Source organism: Polistes canadensis, unplaced genomic scaffold (genome assembly GCF_001313835.1).
Source record: "Polistes canadensis isolate GaletaPanama2010 unplaced genomic scaffold, ASM131383v1 scaffold_0, whole genome shotgun sequence".
Taxonomy (NCBI): Eukaryota; Metazoa; Arthropoda; class Insecta; order Hymenoptera; family Vespidae; genus Polistes; species Polistes canadensis.
This window is the reverse complement of record NW_014569547.1, coordinates 517,351-541,511: the sequence shown is the minus strand read 5'-3', so window position 1 is coordinate 541,511 and position 24,161 is coordinate 517,351. Positions and strand designations below refer to the sequence as shown.

The following is a 24,161-nucleotide window of genomic DNA, read 5'->3' as shown; positions in this document are numbered from 1 at the left end:
ATATTACGAATAGCTACTAGCAAGCAGTCAGGCAAGCAAGCAAGCTTTGCTTCGGTTTATCAACATCAGTATTTTGTATCGTTGTTTTTCTTTTGGAAAATCTCCAAGTAAGCTCGCTTAAACATACATCTAAAGTCTTTTCTATGTTCTTACTACGTAGGTAAAAGCCTTTTGATAAAAGGCTTTGTAATCTCCAGTGCTGGGTGGTTGGTGGTGGTTGGTAGTTCGCGATGGTGGTAAAGCGGTAAAGCAAACGGCAAGGCTCGCTCGAGCGGATGAAAGATGGAGGTGTACGTTTCGTTCGTAGGAAGCGTGCTACGAACCTCGAACAAACGGGACTCTAAATCCACGTAATTTCTTCCTTCGCTCTTGAACCATATCGCGTGAACGTTTTACGCTAGACGTAACGTCGCCGTCGTTTCAAGAGGTAGCCGGGCATTAGGAAAAATTCTTTCTCCGTTCGTAGTACTCGATCTTAGATATTTCTGAAAGTGTCGTGTTTTCGTTGGAATGAATGGAACACATAAGTAATGGCAATGCGATGCAGCAATTTAAACGATCGTAAAAATCTCATTTTAACGTTTGCGATCGTAGAGATAAATAACTATTCGGTAAAAATTCTATCAAAGCAAAATCGTCGACTAGTAGTTTCTTTGATCTTGATAAAATGATTGAAAAATAAAAGAGTTTTATTCAATCTTAGGTTATCGTTGGGTTAACAGGAACAACAAAATATTCGCAGAAGCAAAGGATCGATCGTCTGCTTGCTGATTCAACCGGTTCCAAGTGGAACGCACGTCTCCGACAGAGGCGACTAGTCTGCTCGAGTAGACCTCTAGGTTGGATGAACCCTAGGACCTTAATTACCGTGTCGGCTAATCGATCTCCTTCGCATTGTGATCGCGCCATCGTCGACACTGGTACCGACGCTAGTAACCACCACTGCGAAACGATATCTCAATCGACCGTCTCAGAATATTATACGAAATTGTGTTAAACCATGAAGACCGATATTGAATGAAATTTTAATTTAAAAAACAAAAAACAAAAAAATATACACAAAATCAAACATAACAAATTAACTGGAAATTGGCTAGTAATCTCATAATATGATGATGTGACTTTGATTGCGAGAAACAGTCCCAATTGACCACCGGATGTGTCTCATAAATCTTAGCTTTCGACGAATCCGTAATTCGAAAAAAGAAATATCGTCTGGAACATGTTTTTCGTGACATGTTAAGTAACAGAAATACATAGACAGTGGTTTCCTAAACTCAGTGGATAAGCATCGGAATGAACGTGGCCAACGAAAGTCAAGTTAATTGGTCAAAAAGTGAGACCTCTTCCATTCCCCGTAGAAGGTGCCTTCCCTTACTCACCCTCCAACTTCGTGACTTTTTTCTTCGTCCGCGCCAAGACGGCACCACCAAGAATAAAATACAGTTTGGTCTTCTCCTTCTTAACTTCTTCGTCTTTCTTATTTTCTCTTTTATTTCTTCTTATTCTTATTCTCTTTATTCTCCTCCTCTTCTGCCTCTTCTTCCGTTCGAATACATACATGCTCGTAGAAGAATCCAGGCCCTACTACAACTCGCTTCTTCGACTCTTTCTCTCTCTCCTTTTCTCCAACTGGTGATCCTAATCTCGATAATGATGCGTAATGGCTGCTGGCGTGAATGTAGTTCTTTGTCCATAGTTCCTACGCCGCTCGTATATCTGTCCGATACTGAGCGTACCATTTCACCCTGGCAAAAGTACGAGGGCTGCCGAAGGGCCCCTTTACCAGTATCTTTTTTTTTCTGGCCTCAAGAAACTGCTAAACCCTCCCTCTTCTTTTCGGTTTATACAGGAAAAAGCATCTTACTTGTTTAATCGTGCTTGATTCCCGCAAGCAATAAAGATTTGCCATAGACAACATTAAGTTTAAATCAGATTGAACATAAAATTTAGCAATCAAATTTTAAAACGAGATTTAACGATGATGATATTTAACAAAAATGAAATTTTTTACTTTTATATATGTTCGGGGAACAGAGAACATGATTATATGGTTATGTTTTAAAAATTTATTCACATTTAATCATTCTTTTTATTTTACAGAAGTTGCGGTTATGAAGGTTCGATGACTACAAGTTTTAGTAACATCAATATGGACTCGCCTTATCTGAGAACTTGGCTACTAAAGATTTTACTTCTTCTTTTGTCCTGTTCACCTGGACGATCTATAGACATATGTAAGTATTAGTAGGAAGATTTAACGACCGATCATTATCTCTATAACAGAGTTTTTTCCTTAGTAAGAAAATTTATAACATAGTTTTTTATCTTTAAAAGTGATCCCTAATTCTAGAGCAATCCTTCCTTTCTATTCGATAAAAACCAGGCAAGAGTGGTTCGTCGTAGGGTGATCCTTATGGATAGCGTTTAAACCTCAGTTTCAAGCTTTTACACGCTTTCCATTCCATTGACTCTTCCATGGGCAACGAGAAGCTTGCTCTCACTGAGGCACCCTCGTACGCATTAAGTAAACAACCTCGGAAACTTGTAAAGTATTCGACGAGCATTCAGTCAAGTCGCACGTGAAAAAGGCTTTTTAGGTTCTTTCAAATCGTGCTGGAAACTTAGATATAGAAGAGAGAGTATGCTGATCGATCGAGTCAAAGTTGTTTCCATATATGCGTAACATTCTTGAAAGAACAGTTTGAACGATTCGACAAATTTCGTATGTTGATCATTTGCTTCTACGTTGGGCTTTCTCGAACGTAAAGAAATTCGATGGGAAAAAAATATATTTTATTGGAAGACTAAAGAAAAATTAAATAAATAAAAATTAGATATTTTTTTCTTTTTTTATTATTATTATTAAATGATCCATCAGCGAGATAACTCGTACGATTCAACACGTAATATAATAAGAATCGTTCGTTAAAATAAACATGAAAAGTGTTATTACCATTCGTAAATATCTTTCCACGAAATTTACATCCCCTATAAATATTTCCAGTATCAGTGTTCCACAAATGTATAAATGAAAATGAAAGAAATGTAAAGTACGGGAAAGAAAAGTAAAGTAAAGTAAAATAAAATAAAGTAAAGTAAAGTAAAGAAAAAGAAAAAGAAAAAGAAAAAGGAAAAAGGAAAAAGGAAAAAGAAAAAACACAGGATCGTAGTTCTGAAAGGCTCGTTCAGCGACGAGCGAAACGCGTCACGATTATCGTCGCCGGCGGCGTATTTCGGTCGAGGCAAACGGTTAACCGGACAAGAAGTGGGCGGGCGGGGGTGGAAGACGAATTAAACGAACTCTCTGTGGCACGCGTATGCCGAAATATAAATAGCATCGAGAGAAACGAATTCAAAGGCTTTGCGAGAAGAACCGAAACACACTATGGGACAACCCAAAGAGTGTGATTCTCCTTTTCCACCACCCATCCGCTGTCCTACCCCTGTTACAATCCATGCCGAGTGAAGTTGTACGTTGAACCACGCTAGTAAGTTCGCGGTCGTGTTAAGCAACTCAGTTTAAAGTAAGAGAGAAAGAGAAACAGAAAGAGAAATCGAGCAACAGCAAGTAAGCCTATGCATACATGAAAGATAGAAAGAGATAGAGAGAAAGGAAGATAGAAAGGGAAACAGGAGAAATGGTGAAGGGCTGCGGAGAGAAGGGAATACAGTTAAAGCGCGCATAAATTGCAATGTTAATGTTACCGGCGATACATAAACATGTTGTCCGTCGGTTGGATTGCGGTCTGCAAGCGGCGAACGCGTTCTGCTATGCATGTACATCGTGCAGAAACGTTTCGGAGGGGTTGTTGCTTTCGGGGGACACGAACTGCTTCTCTCTACATACTACACTAATATGAATTTATTGCTCATCATTCACTATTTCGAATCTTTCGATATCAGTGTATATTCGAATTCCCCATTATTGATCGTATCATTCGTATTATTTAACATTTAATTATTTTCTATATTTAATATGATACTTTTATTATAGAAAATCTTTCATATCAAATCAACTAATAAAATATCTTTTAGAAATCTAAACGCAAGACTGATTTAATACGAAACTCAAATCCAATTCTATGATAGTACAGAATAGAGAAACATTTAAACGAAGTATTAATTCTGATCAAAGCTTAAAACCCTATGATTCCAAAGTGCTTATTATTCTTTGTCGATCAACTAACTAAAACTAAAATTTATCAGTGACAAAATCTCGTTTATAGATTTATACATGTCTCTAAACAAGCTCGGTAAATATTCAAATAGATCTAGGATTTTCATATTCGTAAGTGTATTTGTTCAGTGTACGATGATAGCAAGCAAGTAGATCTCAACGTAGATTAGAGACAGGGCATAGGTTTAGATTGAGACGGAGTATGTATTAGAGCTAACAATACGTATACACATACATCCATACATACATACATACATACATACATACTTATGTTTGGCTGTGCACGATGCACGATGGATATGATTGCACGAACGTGCATTGGAGTTTCCATCTCGTCGACGACACGCAGCCGGACTGACATGACGAGCGCTTGTCCTGGATGGAGAACCGTTACGCGAAAAGCCCTTTCTCTCTCTCTCTCTCCCTCTCTCACCCTTTCTCTATTTCTCATGTACGCACGCGCACATTACACTATTGTCATCCTTCGAGCAGTCGTCCTCCCATTGCAACCCTTTCCCTAGTCTCCTTCCTCAATTATTCGCAAATCCATTAGATCCGCAACCATCGGATACGAAATTATCAGCTTGCTCTTTGACGCATTAACATAACAACCTGACTATTATAGCGTTATCGTTCGTCCATCCGTTCTGACATTATAGTCATTTGATCCAGGTCACCCGGTCGATCTAGATTTCATGTATTTAAAGGTATCTCCGCTCTGGGAATATTATCAGTAATCATAATTATGAAAGTTTGTCTAGGTAATGGGTAAGTAAATTGGATTAATATTTATAGAATACTCTCGGGACATTTTATACGTAATTACGTAAAAACTGTTAGACCTAATTTTGAAAGAATACGAGCATTGGTTGCTATCGTTATTATAAATAAGAAATTTTCTTGACAACTAATTGATCGTAAAAATGTTGAACTAAATAAATTCAACATAATTCGAATGATAGGAAGAACAAAAAAAAAATGAAAAATGGAAAATCTTCAAGAGAATTGGTACCAAAAAAACAAAGTATTATACAATATCTCGGTACTATATTCTTAATAAGCACGATTTACGTCGCTAGTAAAGAGATAGAGAGAGAAAGAGAGAAAGAGTATTTTCATAAATCCAGGCCACGAAGGCAAACGCAAAACACATGGCACGCTGAACACAAAGGGGTTGGAGTCTCGCGTCCCCTCGAGAGGTAACCAACGCATGCAACTCGAGACGGTGATTTTGAGTCTGGTGAGGAGGCGGGTCGGTTCGCCCAGGGGATCTCATGGGGAAGAGGGTGTAAAAGGACCGATGGAAGAAAAGGTTCGGGCAGCAGGACGTCTGAGGAGGGACGGAAGGGTCGCGTAAAAGTAGTACTTCCGTTTTTCCAGCCGTCGCGGCGCCAGAAAGAGAAACGACAAAGAGCATGCGCCTTCGGTTCACCACCTAACAACACCACCACCACCACCATCACCAACACTACCTTTCCCTTCCAACAACCTACAGCGCCTAGGCTGTTTGTTTTTCCTGAAAGAGGCGAAAATGGCTCCCTTGGACCTCGACAATGAGCACGAATGGAGAGAAAGAAAGTAAAGGGAAAGGGACTGAATGAGAAGGAGAAATAGAAAGAGAGAAAGGGGAAGAAGAAGAAGAAGAGATAGCACTACAACACGACCACGATGTTGCCCAGAGGGAAAGCATGAACTTCTTTTGAGGTCATCGCTCTTCCAAACATTCATTCTAATTTCACTGGTCCGCACGAAAGGAGTTTCGTGTTTTCTGTGATACAGAAAAGAGATAGAAATAGTGGAAAAAGAGAGATGGAAAATACCGTGCAGCAGGTGGGCAACTGCTAATTTTGTTAAGCGAATAAAGTGTTAGACACTAGCATAATACGACCGAGGAAAAGCCATTACGTCTACTATTCATTATTAAAGAGGGAAAAAAAGCTCGTGTCTCTACTTTTAACCAACGATTTTATTGTTCCTTCTTTTCTTTTTCTTTTTGATTTTTTTTTTCTTTTAAATAAAAAGTATTTCATTATTCTTCCTCGTGTTGTTGAGGCTCGTGTTTGAATAACGTTGATAAGAGCTGCTTGAATATCAGACGTTGTTTTTCTTTATAGGAAATAGAAAAAAAAATAAAAAAAAAAAACAAGAAATTGAAAATAATTTTTATTCTTAATGAATCTCGTTGAAACGTTGAAAGATCTTTTTAATCATGTTGAATGCAAAACCGATCGATCAGGCACATTTCATACCTGACAGACTTTCTTTCTGCGGGTTCAGAAAAAAAAAACTATATACATATAGAAGGAATACATTCGCGGGTAGTATTTAAAGCAAGACATGATTTATACGTTAATATCGCGGCGTAATAAGGCAGACCGCTTAATATGTTTTTCGCTAAGATCGAGAGAGTAATTAATTTACATTCGCGCCGTTGAACGAGGAAAACATGTAAAAGGAGGAAGGGTGGAACAGACGAAGAGCGAAGACCACGGTCTGGACCGCGTACACAGTCATTAATAATAATCACCGAGTTAACAAAGGCAAGGGGGCATGGCAAAATTATTAAATCCGCCTGAGATAGAAGAATAAGAGAGAAAGAGAGAAAGAGAAAGAGAACTCTGGGCGTTGCGTTGTGAAAATTTTCCCTCGCTTCATTTCCTTCAACCATTTTACTCTGACGCAAGCAGAAAAAGGGCCCCTTCCTTCCTTCCTTCATGGAACTAAAAACGCAAAGCCGACAATCCTGTTGCTTCAAATAATTAGCATCTTCATAAACGTTTTCTTAGTATACCGCATTCTCCTGGCTTCGTCATTTCGAATTTGCCTCCCCGTAAGAAAAGGTGATATTTTGTTCAAAGATGTTTTCTTCTTCTTCTTCTTGTTTTTGAATTTTTATTAATTGAACTATATTTCCACTGATTTGTAATATTTAATTGATACGAGCTTCTTATAGTTAGCACATTCCATTTGATATATAATAAACCTAATAATTAAATTGAAGTGAAATTTGAAGAAAAAAAATAAGTGGGTGATGGGGTACACTCATGTCTCATGGAAAATGCCTTCTACGAGAACATACGAAGATTCGAAAAGCCTTCTTCCTTCGTAGAAAAACGCTTATCAGTTTGACAGCGGAAGAGAAAAGATGAAGAAGAAGGAGTAGTAGAAGAAGAGAAAGAGAGGAAGAAGAAGAATCTCGCGAAGAGGGTTGCTAGGGCATTCAATTTCCCTCTTCTCGCGGATGGATGAGGGCGGGCCCACCCTTCCGTTCGGAGCTGTCACTTCTTGAGAGTTATGGTGACCGAACGAGTGGCTGAGGCGGGCCAAACGTCGCATAACTTACTTCTACTTCTTCTTTTCCTTCTAATACTTTATTTTTCTCTTTATTTCTTTCTTTCTTTCTTTCTTTCTTTCTCATCTTACCTCCTTTTCCAAGATGTCTATAAATACAGAAATCGAACCTGCTTTCCACAAGGAGACACAAGTTCGTTTGTTATCCCTAAATGAAATCCCACTTTTGTACGAAAGCTTATATAACTTGTCTACCAAGTAATACATTTATTTCGTAAATTATTTCAATTTTCCTATCCCATAGACAATTTATTTTAAACAAACAGTTGTACATGGTATTTGAGAAGTTCAAAAGTTGTACTCTAATTTGAGTCCAATTTAGAGATCAAAAAGTTCTTAATTCTTATTCATTGTATTTGTGTCCAAGAATTGCAATACCAATTTTATTCTATCAGCTTGGTTGTAAGTAAACTAAAAGTAGATATTTCTATAACGAAAAAAAGTTTTACTATATGATAACAATTTTAAGCCCTATCTCCGAACGTGAAATGTCGTAAGTGGCAATCAAATTTTATCTCTTTACCCATTTGAGATTCAAAGTTTTTGGCTAGATTCTTAGAAGAAAAAGGAAAAAAAATGAAAAAAGAAGAAGAGAAGAAAAAAAATAAAAAAGAACATTTACAAGTTCACTTATTTACGTGGTCTCTCGGCAGCCTTTCGTGACGGGACAGAAAAATCAGTGGGAGAAAGTGGACGGGATAAGAGAGAAAAGGAAAGAATATTTAGGAGTAGTACGAGGAGAAGAAAGTTTGTGGATTTAAGGTCGTTGCACGAGTAAACGAGCTCGATAATCGTTGACGTGCCTGGCGATGATTCAGGAAACAGCTGTCGTTACAGCCAGTAGGAGTTGAATTTCCTACTTGAATTTATCGAGTTTACGAGAGCGAATTGAGCCAACGCTACCAATATTATCCGTTTTTCCTGAGAACTTTCTTGCGGTGTATGTATAATATATATATATATATATATATATATATATATTCGTGTAGAGCAATCAAGGTCTCTTTGATCTAATAAAAATTTCTTCAAAGAATAAGTGTCGATTTAAAAGTACCGTTAACGAGAATCAAGAATAGTATTCTATTCTTTTTCTTTTTCTTTTGCCTTATCGAATGATACGATCTATAAAAGGTATACTTATTTTTAGAGATAGGAAGAGGGAGGATTGATCATAGGTATCACGTGTTAGGAAAAGTCTCTTTCAAAAAATCATATTGATTCAAGAAGGAGTGTCGAATAAACGTGCGTAACCGAATCTCCCTACTTTTTTTTTTTTTTTCTATTTTTTTTGTTCTTTTTTCTTTTTCGTTTTCAGCACAATGCATCGCACCCTTAGGAATGGAGTCCAGGGCAATCCCAGATGCCGACATTACAGCCAGCTCGAGTTTTGATAGCGGAAACGTTGGACCCCATCATGGACGGTGAGTAGTAAAGTAAAGTAGTATATTCTTTTCTCCCTCTTCGATACGTTCACGTTGCTTCAAGTAATACAATAAGATAGGAAAAAAAAAAAAATACGTATATAGGAAAAAAAGAAAAAATGTTGTGGTATCGATCGGCAGTCAAGAAGCACTTTGCTTCCATACTTGGTTCGTGGTGGTAAGTCGTTTTGTGGATACGTGAGAAACGATGTCACTTCATCGATGACACGTTCGTCATACCCCTACCAACGTATTCGAGATAGGTAAAGATCTATCTCGAGAGTCGGTTGCCATATCAATCAAATACCAGTAAACTGCACGTCTACTTTGGCCGTCAGCTAGCAATGAGGATTAATGACGCCTGGGATTCTAAGCCCCGCATGCTGAATCATTTGTATCGGCCAGCTTCAAAGCTCTTTCGACGCCCTAAATGCTTATACCCTTCCCCATACCTAGTCCTTTGATTATACGTGCGAGTTAATTACCATTGAAAGAAAAAAAATAAAAGAAAGAAATTCAACAGAGTCTGGTATATGTGATACAAAGGGTCGTTTGGACCACCTACGGTGTTCGGTGTATTTTCTCTCAATGGTTCCTACTTTTATTCCCATCGACCATTTGTTTGACTGTTTTTTTTTTATTGTCAGAGTTACTTGCATTCGAAACTTAATTCGTGGTAAATGTTATTCGTTATTTAAATATTTTTTCTTTCTATTTTTAACAATTTTTTTTTTTGCAAATAATATACATTATAACAGTGTACACATTGAATTGTTTAATCTTCTTCTTAAATACATTTTTAATCACATCCCATGAACATTAGTTCTCAACAAACGAGCAACACTTTAAATCCAATCGTTAAGCAAGAAGAGCTCTTTGATTTTTATTCGGAAAAGCTTGAAAGCGCATTAATAGGTTATGCGGTAGATCTAGAGAGAAAAAAAAAGAAGGACAAGACGTTTTTTTTTTCTTTCTGGCACTCGTTCGTATTGGCGACACGAAGAAAGCCCCGTGAATGCAATACCGATATCGTTCACTCCTACGCAGTCTTTTCCTAGTAGACCCGTCTAGACCTCCTTCTACGAGCCCTTATAAGGTTTCTACGATGCCACGGGCTTCCCGGTGAATACCCTATTTACCTGTACGCCTTCCATTTACCCTAAAATACCTATATTTAAACATTGTTTGTACACACTTTAATACTATCTCTAAATCGGCACGCCGTTTCGCCAATTCAACGTTTTCCTAACATTTTTCCCATCACTTTTAACCCTAAACGAGTGTCCATAACGTTAATGATATTCGTGATAAGGAAAGATGTCTTCATTAAAGTTACATGATGTTAATTTAACGTGTTAACGAGAACGGATTATTCATATTGTCACATATCATTCTACCATCTAATATTTTTTAATATCAAACACATAACTACGAATTCGTGATAGAAATATTTTATCGAGATTATCGACAAAAAAATCTACGAATAAGACAGATATAAATAAAATAATGAAAAGTTATTCTATAGAACGTTTGAAACGTTTTATATTCAAATAAATGAAATCAAGAATATACTCTACGTTATATATAAATCCTTTCAACTAGAAACGTACCTTCTGTCTTCCAAAGTTCTCTCTCTCTCTCTCTCTCTCTCTCTCTCTCTCTCTCTCTCACTCTGTTTCATGCCCCTTGTCTTCTTCTTCCTCTTCTCCTTCGTCAGACGGATTCGAAGTTTTCGCGACTGGTGGAGAAACACGTTGGATTTCGACGTCCATTATATATCCCAGCGTATGCTCGACTTCTGGCACGTTCGTGCTTTCGACAAACAGTTTCTCCCGATAATCGAGTAACTCACTCCACTCTTCTCCTTCTTCTTCCCTCTCTCTCTCTCTTTCTCTCTCTTTCCTTTCCTTTAGTTCTCTCAAAAGCTTCTCGCACCGATTTCGCCAACGTGGCAGCTCCAGGCAGAGTCTACTCGCAGCGTAATCGTCCGTTCTGAGATTTATCGTGGAGCGGGTGCCGCGTACGCGGAATGTCTTTGATGCCCTGGACTGTATCAAAGTGGCAGCCAGACAGTTCGAGCTCTCTTAATGGGCTATGAGTTATGGTCCTTCACGGTGGTGCATATTATCTATCTCTCTTTCACTCTCCATCCATCCTCCTTCCCACCCCTTCACTTTTACTTTTCTCTCTTTCTCTCTTTCTCTCTCTAGTTACCTCTTTTTTTGTTTGTTCTATCCACCATCCCTTTCGTTTCACCGTTTTCCTTCACTTCCTCTACCCTTTTTTCTTCTTGTTATTTTCTTCTTTCCTTACTTCCTTCCTTCCTTCCTTCCTTCCTTCCTTCCTTCCTTCCTTCCTTCCTTCCTTCCTTCCTTCCTTCCTTCCTTCCTTCCTTTTAGAAGAACACAACAACTCCGCGAGTTCGTTCCGTGTACTCGCTTTTACTGCCCTTTTAGTCAAAGCAAAACTCAAAGTTCTTATACTTTATAAAGAGAGGGGAGAGTTTAAAAGAGTTTAAGAAAGATAAAGGATTATGGTTGATATCTTTGTCGCAAAATAATTTACCAGTAATACACTCCGTGTTACCCGTTCTTTTTAATCTTTTTTCATTGAATTAAATTTTCTATAATTCTATTAATCCGACTAATTGTAAATTGAATACAAAAAATATATTTATCTCGATATATAATATATATTATATATTAAATTAAATTAATAATAAATGAGAATTTGTTTTGTTTAACGGTGTAAAAGAAAATTCTTCTATACGTGTAAAACCCCCGATAATAAAATATTCCCTGATTATTCACTGTTAACATTACAAAGAACATTCCAATCATTTGTCAAAGGATTAATTCCAAAGGTACTCGAATCGTTCGAAGGATTCTTCGGTAAAGAGCACGCTTCTCTGAGTGTCTGAGTGTCGCTAAAGGTATGTGCGAATACAATTATTAGCCAGCTCGAAGTGGCTTCACTATCCTCGTCCTCGTCGTCCTCGTCGTAGTCGACGTCGTTGTAGTCGTCGTTCTCGCGATGGTGCCACCTCATCTTTAATTCATGTCATCCGGTGGCTTGGCACGATCGATAAATTATAATTTCACTCCCCCGTATCAACTCCACCTCATCCAGCAAGGTGACGGTTATCCGTCGGCCAGGAAGACGATCACGTATTTATGCGACTTCCTTTTCTCGATGATGCACACATCGCTTCCGTTCGCAATCCTTTTATTTAACCTTTTTTTTTTATTTTCTTCTCATTTTTTTTTGTTTTTTTTACTCTTGTTGTTGTTGTTTTATATCAGTGATTTATCGTACATCAGAGCAACGGATGATACATTGTCTTAGGTCAATCGATCGTATAAACATTTTAAATCGAGCAGCAAACGAAAAGAATACAGAGGAAACGACGAAATAAGAGGTTTAGCTTCTTATTCTTCTTATTCTTCTTCTTCTTCTTTATTTTAAAAGAAAATATTGACCTTATTTTGTCCTTTTTCCCCAGGCTTAGGCAAGAAAGTCACGGAGGTGCTTGGTGCCCGAAGCAACAGATCACAACGGAACCACGAGAGTGGTTGGAAATCGATTTACACACGGTGCATATGATCACGGGAACTGGCACTCAAGGTCGATTCGGAAATGGACAGGGCGTGGAATATTCGGAAGCATATCTTCTGGAATATTGGAGACCCAAACTTGGCAAATGGGTTCGCTACAGGGATGTTCGTGGCGAGGAGGTGAGTTATATATATACGTATTATCACATCATTTTATTATTTGATTAACGGATAATAAAAGAGTTACGAGCTTTTTCATATTTTCCATGTAAAATATTGTACTTTGAATGTTACACTTAAAAAAAGAAAAAGAAAAAATGAAAAGTGCGATAGTATTCTATCTCATCAAGGTTCATATGATAAAATATTTATTCAAAGGATAATTTTATTGAATATTTCAAATATATTCATCCGGTCCCATCTTCTTTACATCCTAGTAGCACTTGAACTATCATCGTTGACCCTTAGAGACCACCAGCCGCCCCCAGTAGCCGTACTTCGAATAAATGACCACAGGCTTTTATGACGAACGAATAATTCAAATCGATCGCCGAAGTTATAGTAATTTATCCGAATAGAGTCACATTAAATGCGAGAGGGAATACGATAGAGGTTAAATTTAGTCGAGGGCAATGTGCATAAAATGGCCGTGCGTGCATGCGTGCGTGCATGCGTGCGTGCGTGCTTATGTGCTTACATACGTGTACGAGGATTATTGAGAATGATTTGTAGCGTTGTCCACGAGTCTAAAGGCCGACCACGAGCAGCAACTAAAGCGTGACATTAACAAGACGTAAATCTTCAATGTAATACGCTATTTTCCAGAGATCTACGTTCTTCCTCTCTTTATCTCTATCCCTTTCTCTCTTTCTTTCTCTTTCAAAACATTTTACTAGAATAGATTCGTATACGGGAATCTACTAACTCCTTAATTAAGTAGACAATACCTACACAATAACTTTGACTTTCTTATGAACAGTTTTATTAATGTTTCAACTACTTTGACAAATATATTGAAAACATTTTCTCGTGATATCATATTTAGTATTTTTCTACCTATATAGAAATAATGACTTTTTTATTATATTATGTGTAGAAATAGCAAAGGTAGTTACAGTTTCGTATATCGATTTACTCGTGGGAAATCCGCAATGTATCATGAATACATATATAGGTGGAGAGATCTTATCAGCTTTTGGTTGGACAACGCTTCAATCTCGTAGAAATGTAGTGGACTACGGTTTAGCCGAACTTGCTCTCTACTCGAGCTTGTAAATGAATTTGATTGTTCTGCAATTCTCACTGCAACTTAATCTACATATTCACTTTGGATTAGGGGTTTGAGGGGGTCTCTATATTTGTACGAACAAAATATATACGTTCTTCATTTACATTGATTAAATTAATTTATATGTTTCTGATGTAACACTTGAATGTAATATGAACGCGAATATTTTTTTAGAATTAATAATAATAATAATAATATATAATAGAAAATAATTTGATTTTCTTAAATGGATACTTTACTTTATAATAAGATTTTGATGAAAATTGTTAAGAATTGTATTTTAGAGCATGCGCAAAATTCACGACAAGATATCTTTGAAATACGTAACGAAAGAAAGAAAGAAAAAAAAAAGGAAAAAAATAAGAACGTAAAGCGTCCGATCGTTGAAGAGGTTTTCCTCGGGAGTTAGTACGAAAGAAGGCTGCCTCGAGCTTATTTGTATAGGAGGGTGGATCAATAAAACGAGGGAAGGGAAGGTCGTCGCGTGCACACGGGTCAGACGATATTCAACTCACCTATATAGAACGTACCTGTCTGAATAGGCGAGGCCATACCGAAGTACTCCACGAATCTCACGAACTGCGAAATTCTAAAGGGATCACGGCTCTCCAGAGATGCCCTTTATACTTCGATATGGATTTCCTTGTTTCTATGACTTTCTTTTTTACTCTTCCTTTCCTTTTCCCTTCTTTCCTCTTGTTTTTCTCTCTTTCCTTTTATTATTTATTCATAAACTCGGTTAAGGTCTTTCATCGTCATCGTCGTCGTCGTCGATTCATTTAAACACAATATTTTACTTTTTCTTCTGATTTTTCTTTTTTTTTTTTTTTTTTTAAATCATCCGATAATAATTATATTGAGCAGGAAAATGAAAAGCTTAAAATAATAACGAATAATTTTCATCCGACATGTGTAACAAGACACTTATTTCATTGAAACGATATTCCTCGAAATAATTATTCTACACGCGTTCGTTGATACGAATCGTTAACTTTTTGAGACCCGATATTCGTATTACATTACTTCATTGTACAAATGAATTCTATTGAATAACAATTAACGCGAATCCAATTACATTTTCTATTTAACCCTTTTGCAGAATATAATAATATAATTTATTTTATCACTAAAGCGTACACATATGATGATTACGTTCGAATACAAAGGAAAGATATTCGAAAATAATAGAAAATACGTACTCCTATAACAGCTTACAATAATTACTTTTGATTTTACATTAAATATGATATAAAAAGTAAAATGTTTTAGAGTCAAAAGTTAGGGGGTACAGGGGAGGGGGCCCACGGTTTCTATCATGGGTCGATACGACCTGGTGGAGTCCACTCGAAGGACACCACCAGTTCGAAAGGATAAGAGAAGGTTGGGCCCACCCAAGAGGTTGATACGAAAGGGAGAGAAAAAGGAGAGAAAAATAGAGAGAAAGTGCGAGTATAAATCCGCAGAAATTCGCGTCCCCGCGGTACGTTCTCCTCTCCCGCTGAGAGAAACATCCTTCCCAGTGTGTGTGCGTGTTTCTCGTCGCTTAATTACGGAACGACGTTCTTCGTCCTTATCGTACGTACGATCGTCGAGCGTTCTTTCGAGGACGGCCAACCTTCGTTGAATATAACCGGTACGGCTGTCAGCGAGTCGTGTTCACGGACTATTAAAGGAAATTAAGAAAAATCTACGAGGCAATGGTATATCTCTCTCTTTCTCTCTCTCTCTTTCTCTCTCTTTGCTTGCACACATTTAGATATACCTATATCCGAGCTAAAGTCAAAGTAAAAACATACAGAAAACGACTTCATTCCTGGCGGTCCCCCGCGTAGGCGTCCGAGACACCAATTCGGTAATTATTTTCTGACACGAGTCAAGAACTTTTATACGGTCGGAAAAGAAGAAAAAAGAAACTTTCATTCAGCTTGAGTGCATTCGTGTCAACCCACGGATATATATATATCGATCGGTAGACCGTGTAAGAAACGAATACAGTTTACTATTAAAACTTCTGTAAATTCGATTTACGTTGACTTAAACAAAAGTATTGAAGGAAAAAGAAAGAAAAAAGAGAATCAATTGAACGTAAGTTTTTTTAATTAAGTTTGTTCTAATTTGTGAGAATTAATTACACGGAATATAATTTCAATTAATTCGATAATTTTCATATTCCAACAGCGTTGTTTAAACATTTTTACTTTCTCGTCTTGTTTATATCGTAATTGAAATCAGACGATTATCTATAGTGAATTCTTTAAAATAAGGAAAGTACTACTCGTTTACTCGAAGAGAGAGAGAGAGGAAAAAGATACATTTTAGTTTGTTTTATTCTTTTCGAGCCATTACTTCGTACCTGTGGGATATCTCGATAAGATACCAATCGAGATGTTTCACTTGTCCCTGTACCATTCTTCTTTTCTTTTTTTTCTTTTCTTTTCCTTTCTTTCTTCCTTTCTTTTTTTTTCCTGTTCCCTCTCTCATATCCCTCTTTCTTTTTTTTCACCCTCTCCCGGAAGATAATTTCGTAAATATCAACCGTGAATTTGGAGAGGGTGATGGTGGACCTAGCAAATGGAAAGAGAGAGAGATAGAAAGAAAGAGAGAGAAAGAGCAAAAATACGACGGCATTTACGAGTCGTCGGTACGTTCGCGCGGTCGCCAGGAAAAATAAATAATCTCGATATTTATCTTCCCTCCCACGCTATAAGGAGTTGCTGTGAGAGCCAGAAGAACGAAAGAAAGAAAGAAAGAGATGAAAAGAGGGAAGCCGCAAACGGATTCAGAGTAAAAGACTTTTCTCTTGATATCGCTTCTTAAATTATTTCTTCCTCTTCTTTTTCTCTCCTCCCATTTCTCAACATTTCTTCTTCTTCTTCTTCTTCTTCTTCCTCTTCTTCATCTTCATCATCTTCTTCTTTACTTCTTCTTCTTCTTCTTGTTCTTTCTCATCTGAAACATTTTATTTGTCTATTTTTCTCGTCTACATCACTGACAAGATTTTCGGTAGACAAATTCCGAAGAAAAAGAGAGTGGTGCCGATGCGACAAAGAGGTAGGCGTGGCTCAAGACCAACGCCCATTTTATGTTAATGTTTTCGACGCGTTTAAGACGACGCATCGATGGGTATACAGGTAGCAGACGGCAGGTAGCTCCTGTCGTCGACTTGTTCGGAATTTGCTACGAACCAGTCTCGTGAACATAAAACACCTTACGTGGATATTCATATAAAGTTAGATGGAGGCGGAGGGGGAGGGGTGGGGGAAGACAACAACAAAAAAGAATAATAATAGTCCTTCTTTTTTAATGTTCGAAATATAAATTATTCAATTATTTTTTTATATCTCGTGTATTCGCATTTTTTTTTAATGAAATACTAAGAATACATCGTTTCTATTAACTTTCGGCATGTCAAGATTTTGCATTCCTGTTATTATCTAATTATTAATAATGACCGTGTTAAATTAAACATTGAACCGAGTGGACAAAAATAAAATATAATAAAATAAAATAAGATGAAGAAGAAGAAGAAGAAGATCTTGGCAAAAAGGAATAACGATAATGCTTTGTAGTAAACGTACGAAACGCCTCTCGATTGGAATCTTATCGAAATGTGTTACGTGTACGAATACGAATGGCAATGTTAAAAGGAGAGAGAGGAAATGGTAGAAATACCGATGTCTCGCGAACGACGATAATAGGGTCGTTAACACTGCTAAAGAGAAAGGGAAAGAGAATGAGAAAATACGAACTAAAGGGAAAAAGAGAATAAAGAAAAAGAAAGAGAGAAACAGAGAGAGAGAGATAGGAATAGACAGAAAGATGTATACCTACTAGGAGTAGGTGAAAAGAAGGTAAAAAAAAAGAAAAAAGAAGAAGAAGAAGGAGAAAAAAATGAAAGAAAAAAAGTGAGAGAAAAAGAAAACGAGGGAAGAGGACACTCGTTCACGTGATTGTATACTCTCTCCTCGTAATGTGCAGTACGCTCACGTAATTAACCATACGTGAGAAGGTTGTAGGTATTACGCGAGAACCGAGGAACCTAGTCGACGAGTCTTCCCTAAGTGGGAAATAAGAGAGCCTTTGTTTCGAAGGGTCGTCTCTCGCTCTCTTCGAGAAATTCTCGATATTCCCTACTCGCCCTAACCCTCTCTTTTCGTCGCTATCTTTATCTTTCTTTTTCCCTTCTCTCTCTCTCTCTCTCTCTCTCTCTCTCTCTCTCTTAGCGAATCTTTTCGTCGTTCCTTGCTCCTCGCGGTCGAATGGTCGAATAGAAAGAGCCTTGTTTCGAACCAACTCCCCGCCAACTGGACAAATCTCCTCCAGCTTTCACCGCTCAACCCTCTCCACCCCCTCCTCCTACCCTCGCCCTTCATCCTATATCTCCTTTTTTATTTTCTGCGAGAAAGACAGCGAGGCGAGGGGGTAGGAGGCCGAGTCGCGAACACTCAAAGAATATTACGAACGGGTCTTGTCTCTTTTAACGATGCGTTATCCTCAAAATGAAATAAACGACATAACTCTCAGAGATGCTTTTGTAATGCCGCAGTGATCTGTGAGTACTCTCTTTTATATAAGATATATGTCTGATCTTTTTGCTTAATTCCCTTGTCACAACATGGTAACTCGATCTTTCCTTGTATCGAACCAATGTGATTAGTTAAAACAACGTTGGTGTTGGATAAAATTAATGGTGTCTAATATGTCACATCGTATTAAAAAGATAATATGAAACGTTATTGACAACAAATGAATTATATTTCATGATATTTGTTTCAATTGGAAATGTATTTTAAATTACGTATTGTGTTGAATGATGGATTATCTTTTTTTTCATTTCAGGTGATAAAAGGCAACACGAACACCTATCTAGAATCGAAACACGAGTTAGACCCGCCAATGTGGGCGAGCAAAGTACGATTTCTTCCTTACAGTTATCATCGTCGTACGGTTTGCATGAGAGTCGAGTTGTACGGTTGTCCTTGGAACGATGGTATCGTTTCATATTCAATGCCACAAGGAGACAAGCGCAGCAACTGGGAATTCTTTGATGCTACTTACGATGGTTACTGGGACGGTCAGCTCCTACGAGGTTTGGGTCAACTAACCGACGGCAAGATCGGCCCGGATAATTTCAAGATGAGCTACTACGATTACGATCGTGGTCAAGGCTGGGTCGGTTGGAGGAATGACACTCGTTCCGGTCATCCGCTTGAAATTAAATTCGAATTCGACCACGTCAGGGAATTCTCAGCCGTTCACATTTATTGCAACAATCAGTTCACCAAAGAAGTACAGGTGAGTTTGGAAGATTGTTCTTTTTTTTTTTTGTTTTTTCTTTTCTTCTACGTAAGAAAAACTTAAAAATCTTGTTAAATCGTTAACTTTCTTAACGGGGTACAAAAATATGTATATATATATTATAAACTAGTAACTATAGGAGTAACGACGAGTTGTTTGTTAACATTAATTAGTACGTTAAAGGAACTTTATCGTTAAACTAATAATCGGATTACGCGTTTTCTAAAGTTATATAATTAGGAAAATATTATAAAGAAAAGTTACGAACAAAATCGTGTAATGATGTCACGTACGCAACCGTGAAATACCAGGAAAGCGGTTTTCTATGTATTAAATTTTACTAACCGCGATAATATACACGATGACTTCATCGTTCTTTCCAAGTTCTCGCATGTCTGCCCCGCTAACTTTCTTTTCGATCGATAACATCGCGCATAACATACACGCGACTCATGAATACACACACATATACATACATATATATGTAGCGAAGAATTCCTAAGCGTATAGTGACGATCATTGATGCACTTTGCTTGCCCTTCTCCAACCAACTTGCTGTTCATTACTCCCACCCATCCCCCACCCCATTCTCTTGGTACTTTATGCTTATCCAAGAACGAATAATGTAACTCCACGTAGTCGTAATTTTTTTTCTATTATTTTTTTGCGAATCCTCTTTGTCAAGAGCACAAGGTATTTCTTTTCTCGTTCAACAATGAACACTCGCGTGCATTCTCACACTGGTTACTAACTTATTAAAGACACTAGTTGTGTCCATCTTACTATGGCGTACACACAGAACCTATTATTTCCGTGACTTTCACAAAACTTTGTCGTTAGAGACGAAGTTCCAACCTCGTCGTCGTCGTCGTTGTCGTCGTCGTCGTCGTTGCTTCGAACAATCCTCGGAAGTCTTGGAAATATCGAAAAATTCGTACGACGAAGCTTTCCGGATAACAGAGAACTCAGAAATATCTGCAGAGACGTAGAGAAGTATATAATATGCGCGTGACGAAGAGGAAATTGGAAGACCCTCGGGCGACTTTTCGTTTGCACCAAAATGGCGACCAAAGGAATACGGGCTAGGGGTGAGGAAAGAATAGAGGAAGAAAAAAAAGAGAGAAAAATATGAATAGGAGAAGGAGGAGGAGGAAGAGGTGGAGGATGAGCTTATGCTGGAATGATAGTTCGAGGAAAGGAAAAAACTGTAGAAGGAAAGAATGAGAGAGAGAGAGAAAAAAAGAAGAGACAGAAACCATAAATATAGACTCGGGTTGAAAACCCATACGAAGGAAGGATATATCCAGAGCAAAGCTTTAATCCGTGCCCGGAAAAGACGAGGGTGGGTATGTACGGCATAGAATCCAGTTTTCACGTTGGAGTCAAGGTCGAGGTTGTAGGATGGTTAACGAGGCGCAACAACGGTTAGCCTCTGGCTTTGCTAGATGGAATGAGATGGTATGGGGGAAAGAGAGAGAGAGAAAGAAAGGAACCATAGTTAGGAGAAAGCTTCTTTTGCTTGTCGGCATTAACGCGTAGGGATTCTCCTCGACGTTGGTTGTTGGCCCTTCCGCGAAAATTTTCCAACTCGCACTGGGATCTCTCTATATAATGGGCCGCGAAACACTCTTCTACCGGTATCAAGATTTATTTGAATAGAGCGCCTCATTACCCGGCTCGGGAGCCGATTGTATAGCCGCGACCAAGCGAGAGAGAGAGAGGGAACAAGCATGGTGAGTGGAAGAAAGGAGAAAGAGAAGGATAGCAGCAAGTAGGTTGGGTAGGCAGTAGGAACTCTCGGTAACGCGGATTTAAGAAGGGTGGAAGAGTAGGTTCGAAGGGAGCAAGGTACCGTCGCGAGAGCTTCTCTATCTTTCTCTCTCTCTGTCTCTCTTTCCTTTTCGTATACACAATGGTAGCAAGCAACGACCCGGAGAGTACAGATACGCCACGTATTCGAATACAATACCGGCAGTCTGGCAAATCGGCAGTACTTAGATGTATAGGAAAGCCTAGAGGAAAGAGAGAGACAGATAGATGAACTGAGTAAGAGAAAATGAGAGAGAGAGAGAGAGAGAGAAGAGTAGTTGGCAACCTTCTCAACCCATTCCACTTTTGAACAACTCCTTCTATTAACAAGCGAGTGCCCACTTGCACGGATAGGACACGTCTCCTGAAAGACACTGGCACTTCAAAGCGCCGTCAGTAGTCTTCTATCTTCCTCTTTCTTTCTTGCTCAAGATGGTGTTTCCATTTCTCTTAGTTGGAGACGAAAATCCACGAAGCTCATCTTAGACGGAGTTTGATAATCTGGGTTTTGTAATCTTCGCTTTCGTGTACCACGTACCAGCCCTAGTTCTCGTGCTATCTCTCTTCGTTTATCTGTCGGTTCCTCCTCTTCACGATCTCCTTCAACTACCAAGAGATCCAAATTAGCATTCCGCGCGTATTCGCATCTTCGATCCTGATGCATCAGCGTTAAGGTCGTTATCCGTTCTCTCCTTCTCCATCTACTTCTCTTACCCTCTCGCTCTCTCGCTCATTCACTCATTCGCTCTCTCTCTTCCTCGATGGTGATAACGATAATAGCCTTTGATTATATCCATAATCGAGTGCGCTTTAAGCGCTCGTAATAGCGTTAATAAGCGATATTTGCTGATTTAACTAGAGTCGAGATTGACTGCGTTAACGCGACAGGACTGTTAACGTCCTTCCGACATCTCCTAATCCCCATTCCCCTACCCTACATAGGCGGATTACATACGAATAAAAAGGATTCACCAACGTTTTGTTCTTTTTCCCGTTAGGTGTTCTCCGAAGTTAGCATCATGTTCAGCGTGGGTGGCAAGTATTACACTGGAGATCCAATCGTCTATTCATACATGGAAGATAAAATTTTCGAACAATCTAGAAACATCACGATCAAACTTCATCATCGAATTGGTAAATTCGTCAAATTGAAGTTTAGTTTCGCTGCCAAATGGATAATGATCAGCGAAATAACTTTTGATTCTGGTAAACATTCATTTGTTATTATTATTCTTTCTTTAAAATGTGAATTTGTAAAGATTTAAAATCTCGCGCATAACTAAAAAAATGTTGGTCGTCCAATTGGCAAATGTTACAGATATCGCGCATGGTAATTTTACTCCCGAAGTTCCGCCTACAACAGAAGCACCGCGAAGTCGTGATAGAAATTCTGCGCGAGACAATCCCTTGCAAGCCGAATTTCCCGTTGCTAAGCAAGACGAACCTACGTACATGGCCGTGATCATAGGTGTTTTAGCAGCCGTCATATTACTTTTAGCTGTGGCCATTTTTCTCATAGTCTCGCGTCATAGACAGAGAAAAAACTTTGCCAGTCCGTTGGGTGCCAAAAGTGCTATTCCTTCAAGCAATCATCAACATTTATCACCTGAATCGGCGTATGGTACCACGGAAAAGGATCCTTCTTTAATGACGTACAGAGTTGAAGAATTGGATGACCGGTACGCGGGAACCAAATTAACAACCCTTCCACGTGATCTCAATGATCGGTTATTGGGGGATGTTAGATTGGACGAGTACCAGGAACCATTTCACGAGAACAAATATCGTGAACCTCCTCATGCTGCTTATTACGGATACAGCACTGTCGTTATAGACAACAAAGATCTTCACGATAGCGTTGAACAATCTGGTAAGTTAAAAACTTGTATTCTCTTGTTGGAAAGAAAAATATGTTACATGCGTTTCAAAAAACGAAATTTTATATTTTATTTATTAACATGGCCAGTGACTTAACATTTTACTTCTTTTTTCTTTTTTTTTTTTTTCCATTACCCACTTCGATTTTAATCTTAAAGTAATTTTCAACTTTATTCTGTTCACATTTTAATAGTAGTAGTCGTAGCAAAGCAACGATTAATTTGCCATGTTCGTGATACTCTTTTTCGAGTCACTAAAGTAGATTCGTGTGGTCTATATCGTGCAGATGCCACCTACGATTACGCGGTACCAATGCCTGTGCCTAGCGTGAGCAGCGATCAAGATAGCGTATTTTCCAAGTCGTCATCTAGAGGCAGTGCGAAGGTAAGCACCCGGTCTTTTCGAATTTTAGATTTACAATAGTCGACATTGTTAGATAAAATCGTTTTTAAAGTACTGGACAGTTTACCAAAATAATATTGGTCAATGAAATTTTCTTATAATACTTATTAATATATTTTATATTAATTCATCCGAATATTTTTTCATCGTCAGATATAATCCGAAGGATTCGATATCTATCATTAATCAATTGTTTCAACTTTTCTAAACGAGGGGAACGGTCTCTTACAATTATATTATTTTTTTCGAAAATGTGATTATTATTTTCATACTTATTGATATTTTATCGAAATCAAAATTTTCTTGTGATGAATTCTAATAAGTCGCCGTGTTGTGTTCTCTTAGGCTTGTTTACAGAGCTTTTTCCCACCTCCCCCGCCACCGATGAGTGCTCCACCACCTCGCGGTTCGAATAATCTTACGTATTCTAATCCACCGAGTCCAGAACCAGTATGCGAACGCGAACGCAGAGGAAGCAAACGCAGGGAACATTCTCTTCATAGATACGCGTAAGAGAACGTTCGTCGTGGCACATGTTCATCTCACACGCATACCTGCATACATACATAAATATTACATTAACACGAAGTGTACACGCGCGCGCATTCTTCGGGGATATACGCAAAACGTGTCGAAGGTCACCGAGGTACGTTAATTGCACAATTTGATTAATTATTACACGACATTATGGTTCTTGCTCTATTTCAACTTATTCGAACAATGTTTGCATGTATTAAATACAACAGAAAAAAAAAACAAAAAATAATTGTATATATTTAATATTATATATTAATATATTTATATAGGTGACCAATCAGTGATTATTTATCGTTATCGATATCTAGATCGTTATTATTTTTTCTCGTCTTATGTTATTAGTTTATAAATAACATAAAATCTAGTTGAAATGGAGCAAATCTAACTGGTTAATAGTAAGATGGAAGTAGGAAAAAGCAATGAAGATCAAGCAATACGTTGAA

At 38.1% G+C, this 24,161-nt stretch overlaps 1 protein-coding gene across 3 annotated transcripts in view; it reads left to right on the top strand.

Moving 5' to 3' along the window:
* LOC106789119 (discoidin domain-containing receptor 2-like) overlaps positions 1–23,924 on the top strand; it is an 82,491-nt gene extending 58,567 nt beyond the window's left edge. For all 3 annotated transcript variants that reach the window (XM_014753087.1, XM_014753263.1, XM_014753172.1), the window contains 8 exons: positions 2,104–2,237; positions 8,847–8,952; positions 12,455–12,686; positions 18,634–19,089; positions 21,900–22,107; positions 22,220–22,771; positions 23,066–23,163; positions 23,527–23,924. In XM_014753087.1, the coding sequence (XP_014608573.1) occupies positions 2,126–2,237; positions 8,847–8,952; positions 12,455–12,686; positions 18,634–19,089; positions 21,900–22,107; positions 22,220–22,771; positions 23,066–23,163; positions 23,527–23,694 (1,932 nt within the window). In that variant the 5' untranslated portion in view covers positions 2,104–2,125 and the 3' untranslated portion in view covers positions 23,695–23,924. The remainder of the gene's footprint in view (positions 1–2,103; positions 2,238–8,846; positions 8,953–12,454; positions 12,687–18,633; positions 19,090–21,899; positions 22,108–22,219; positions 22,772–23,065; positions 23,164–23,526) is intronic.
* The last annotated feature ends 237 nt before the right edge of the window (positions 23,925–24,161 follow it).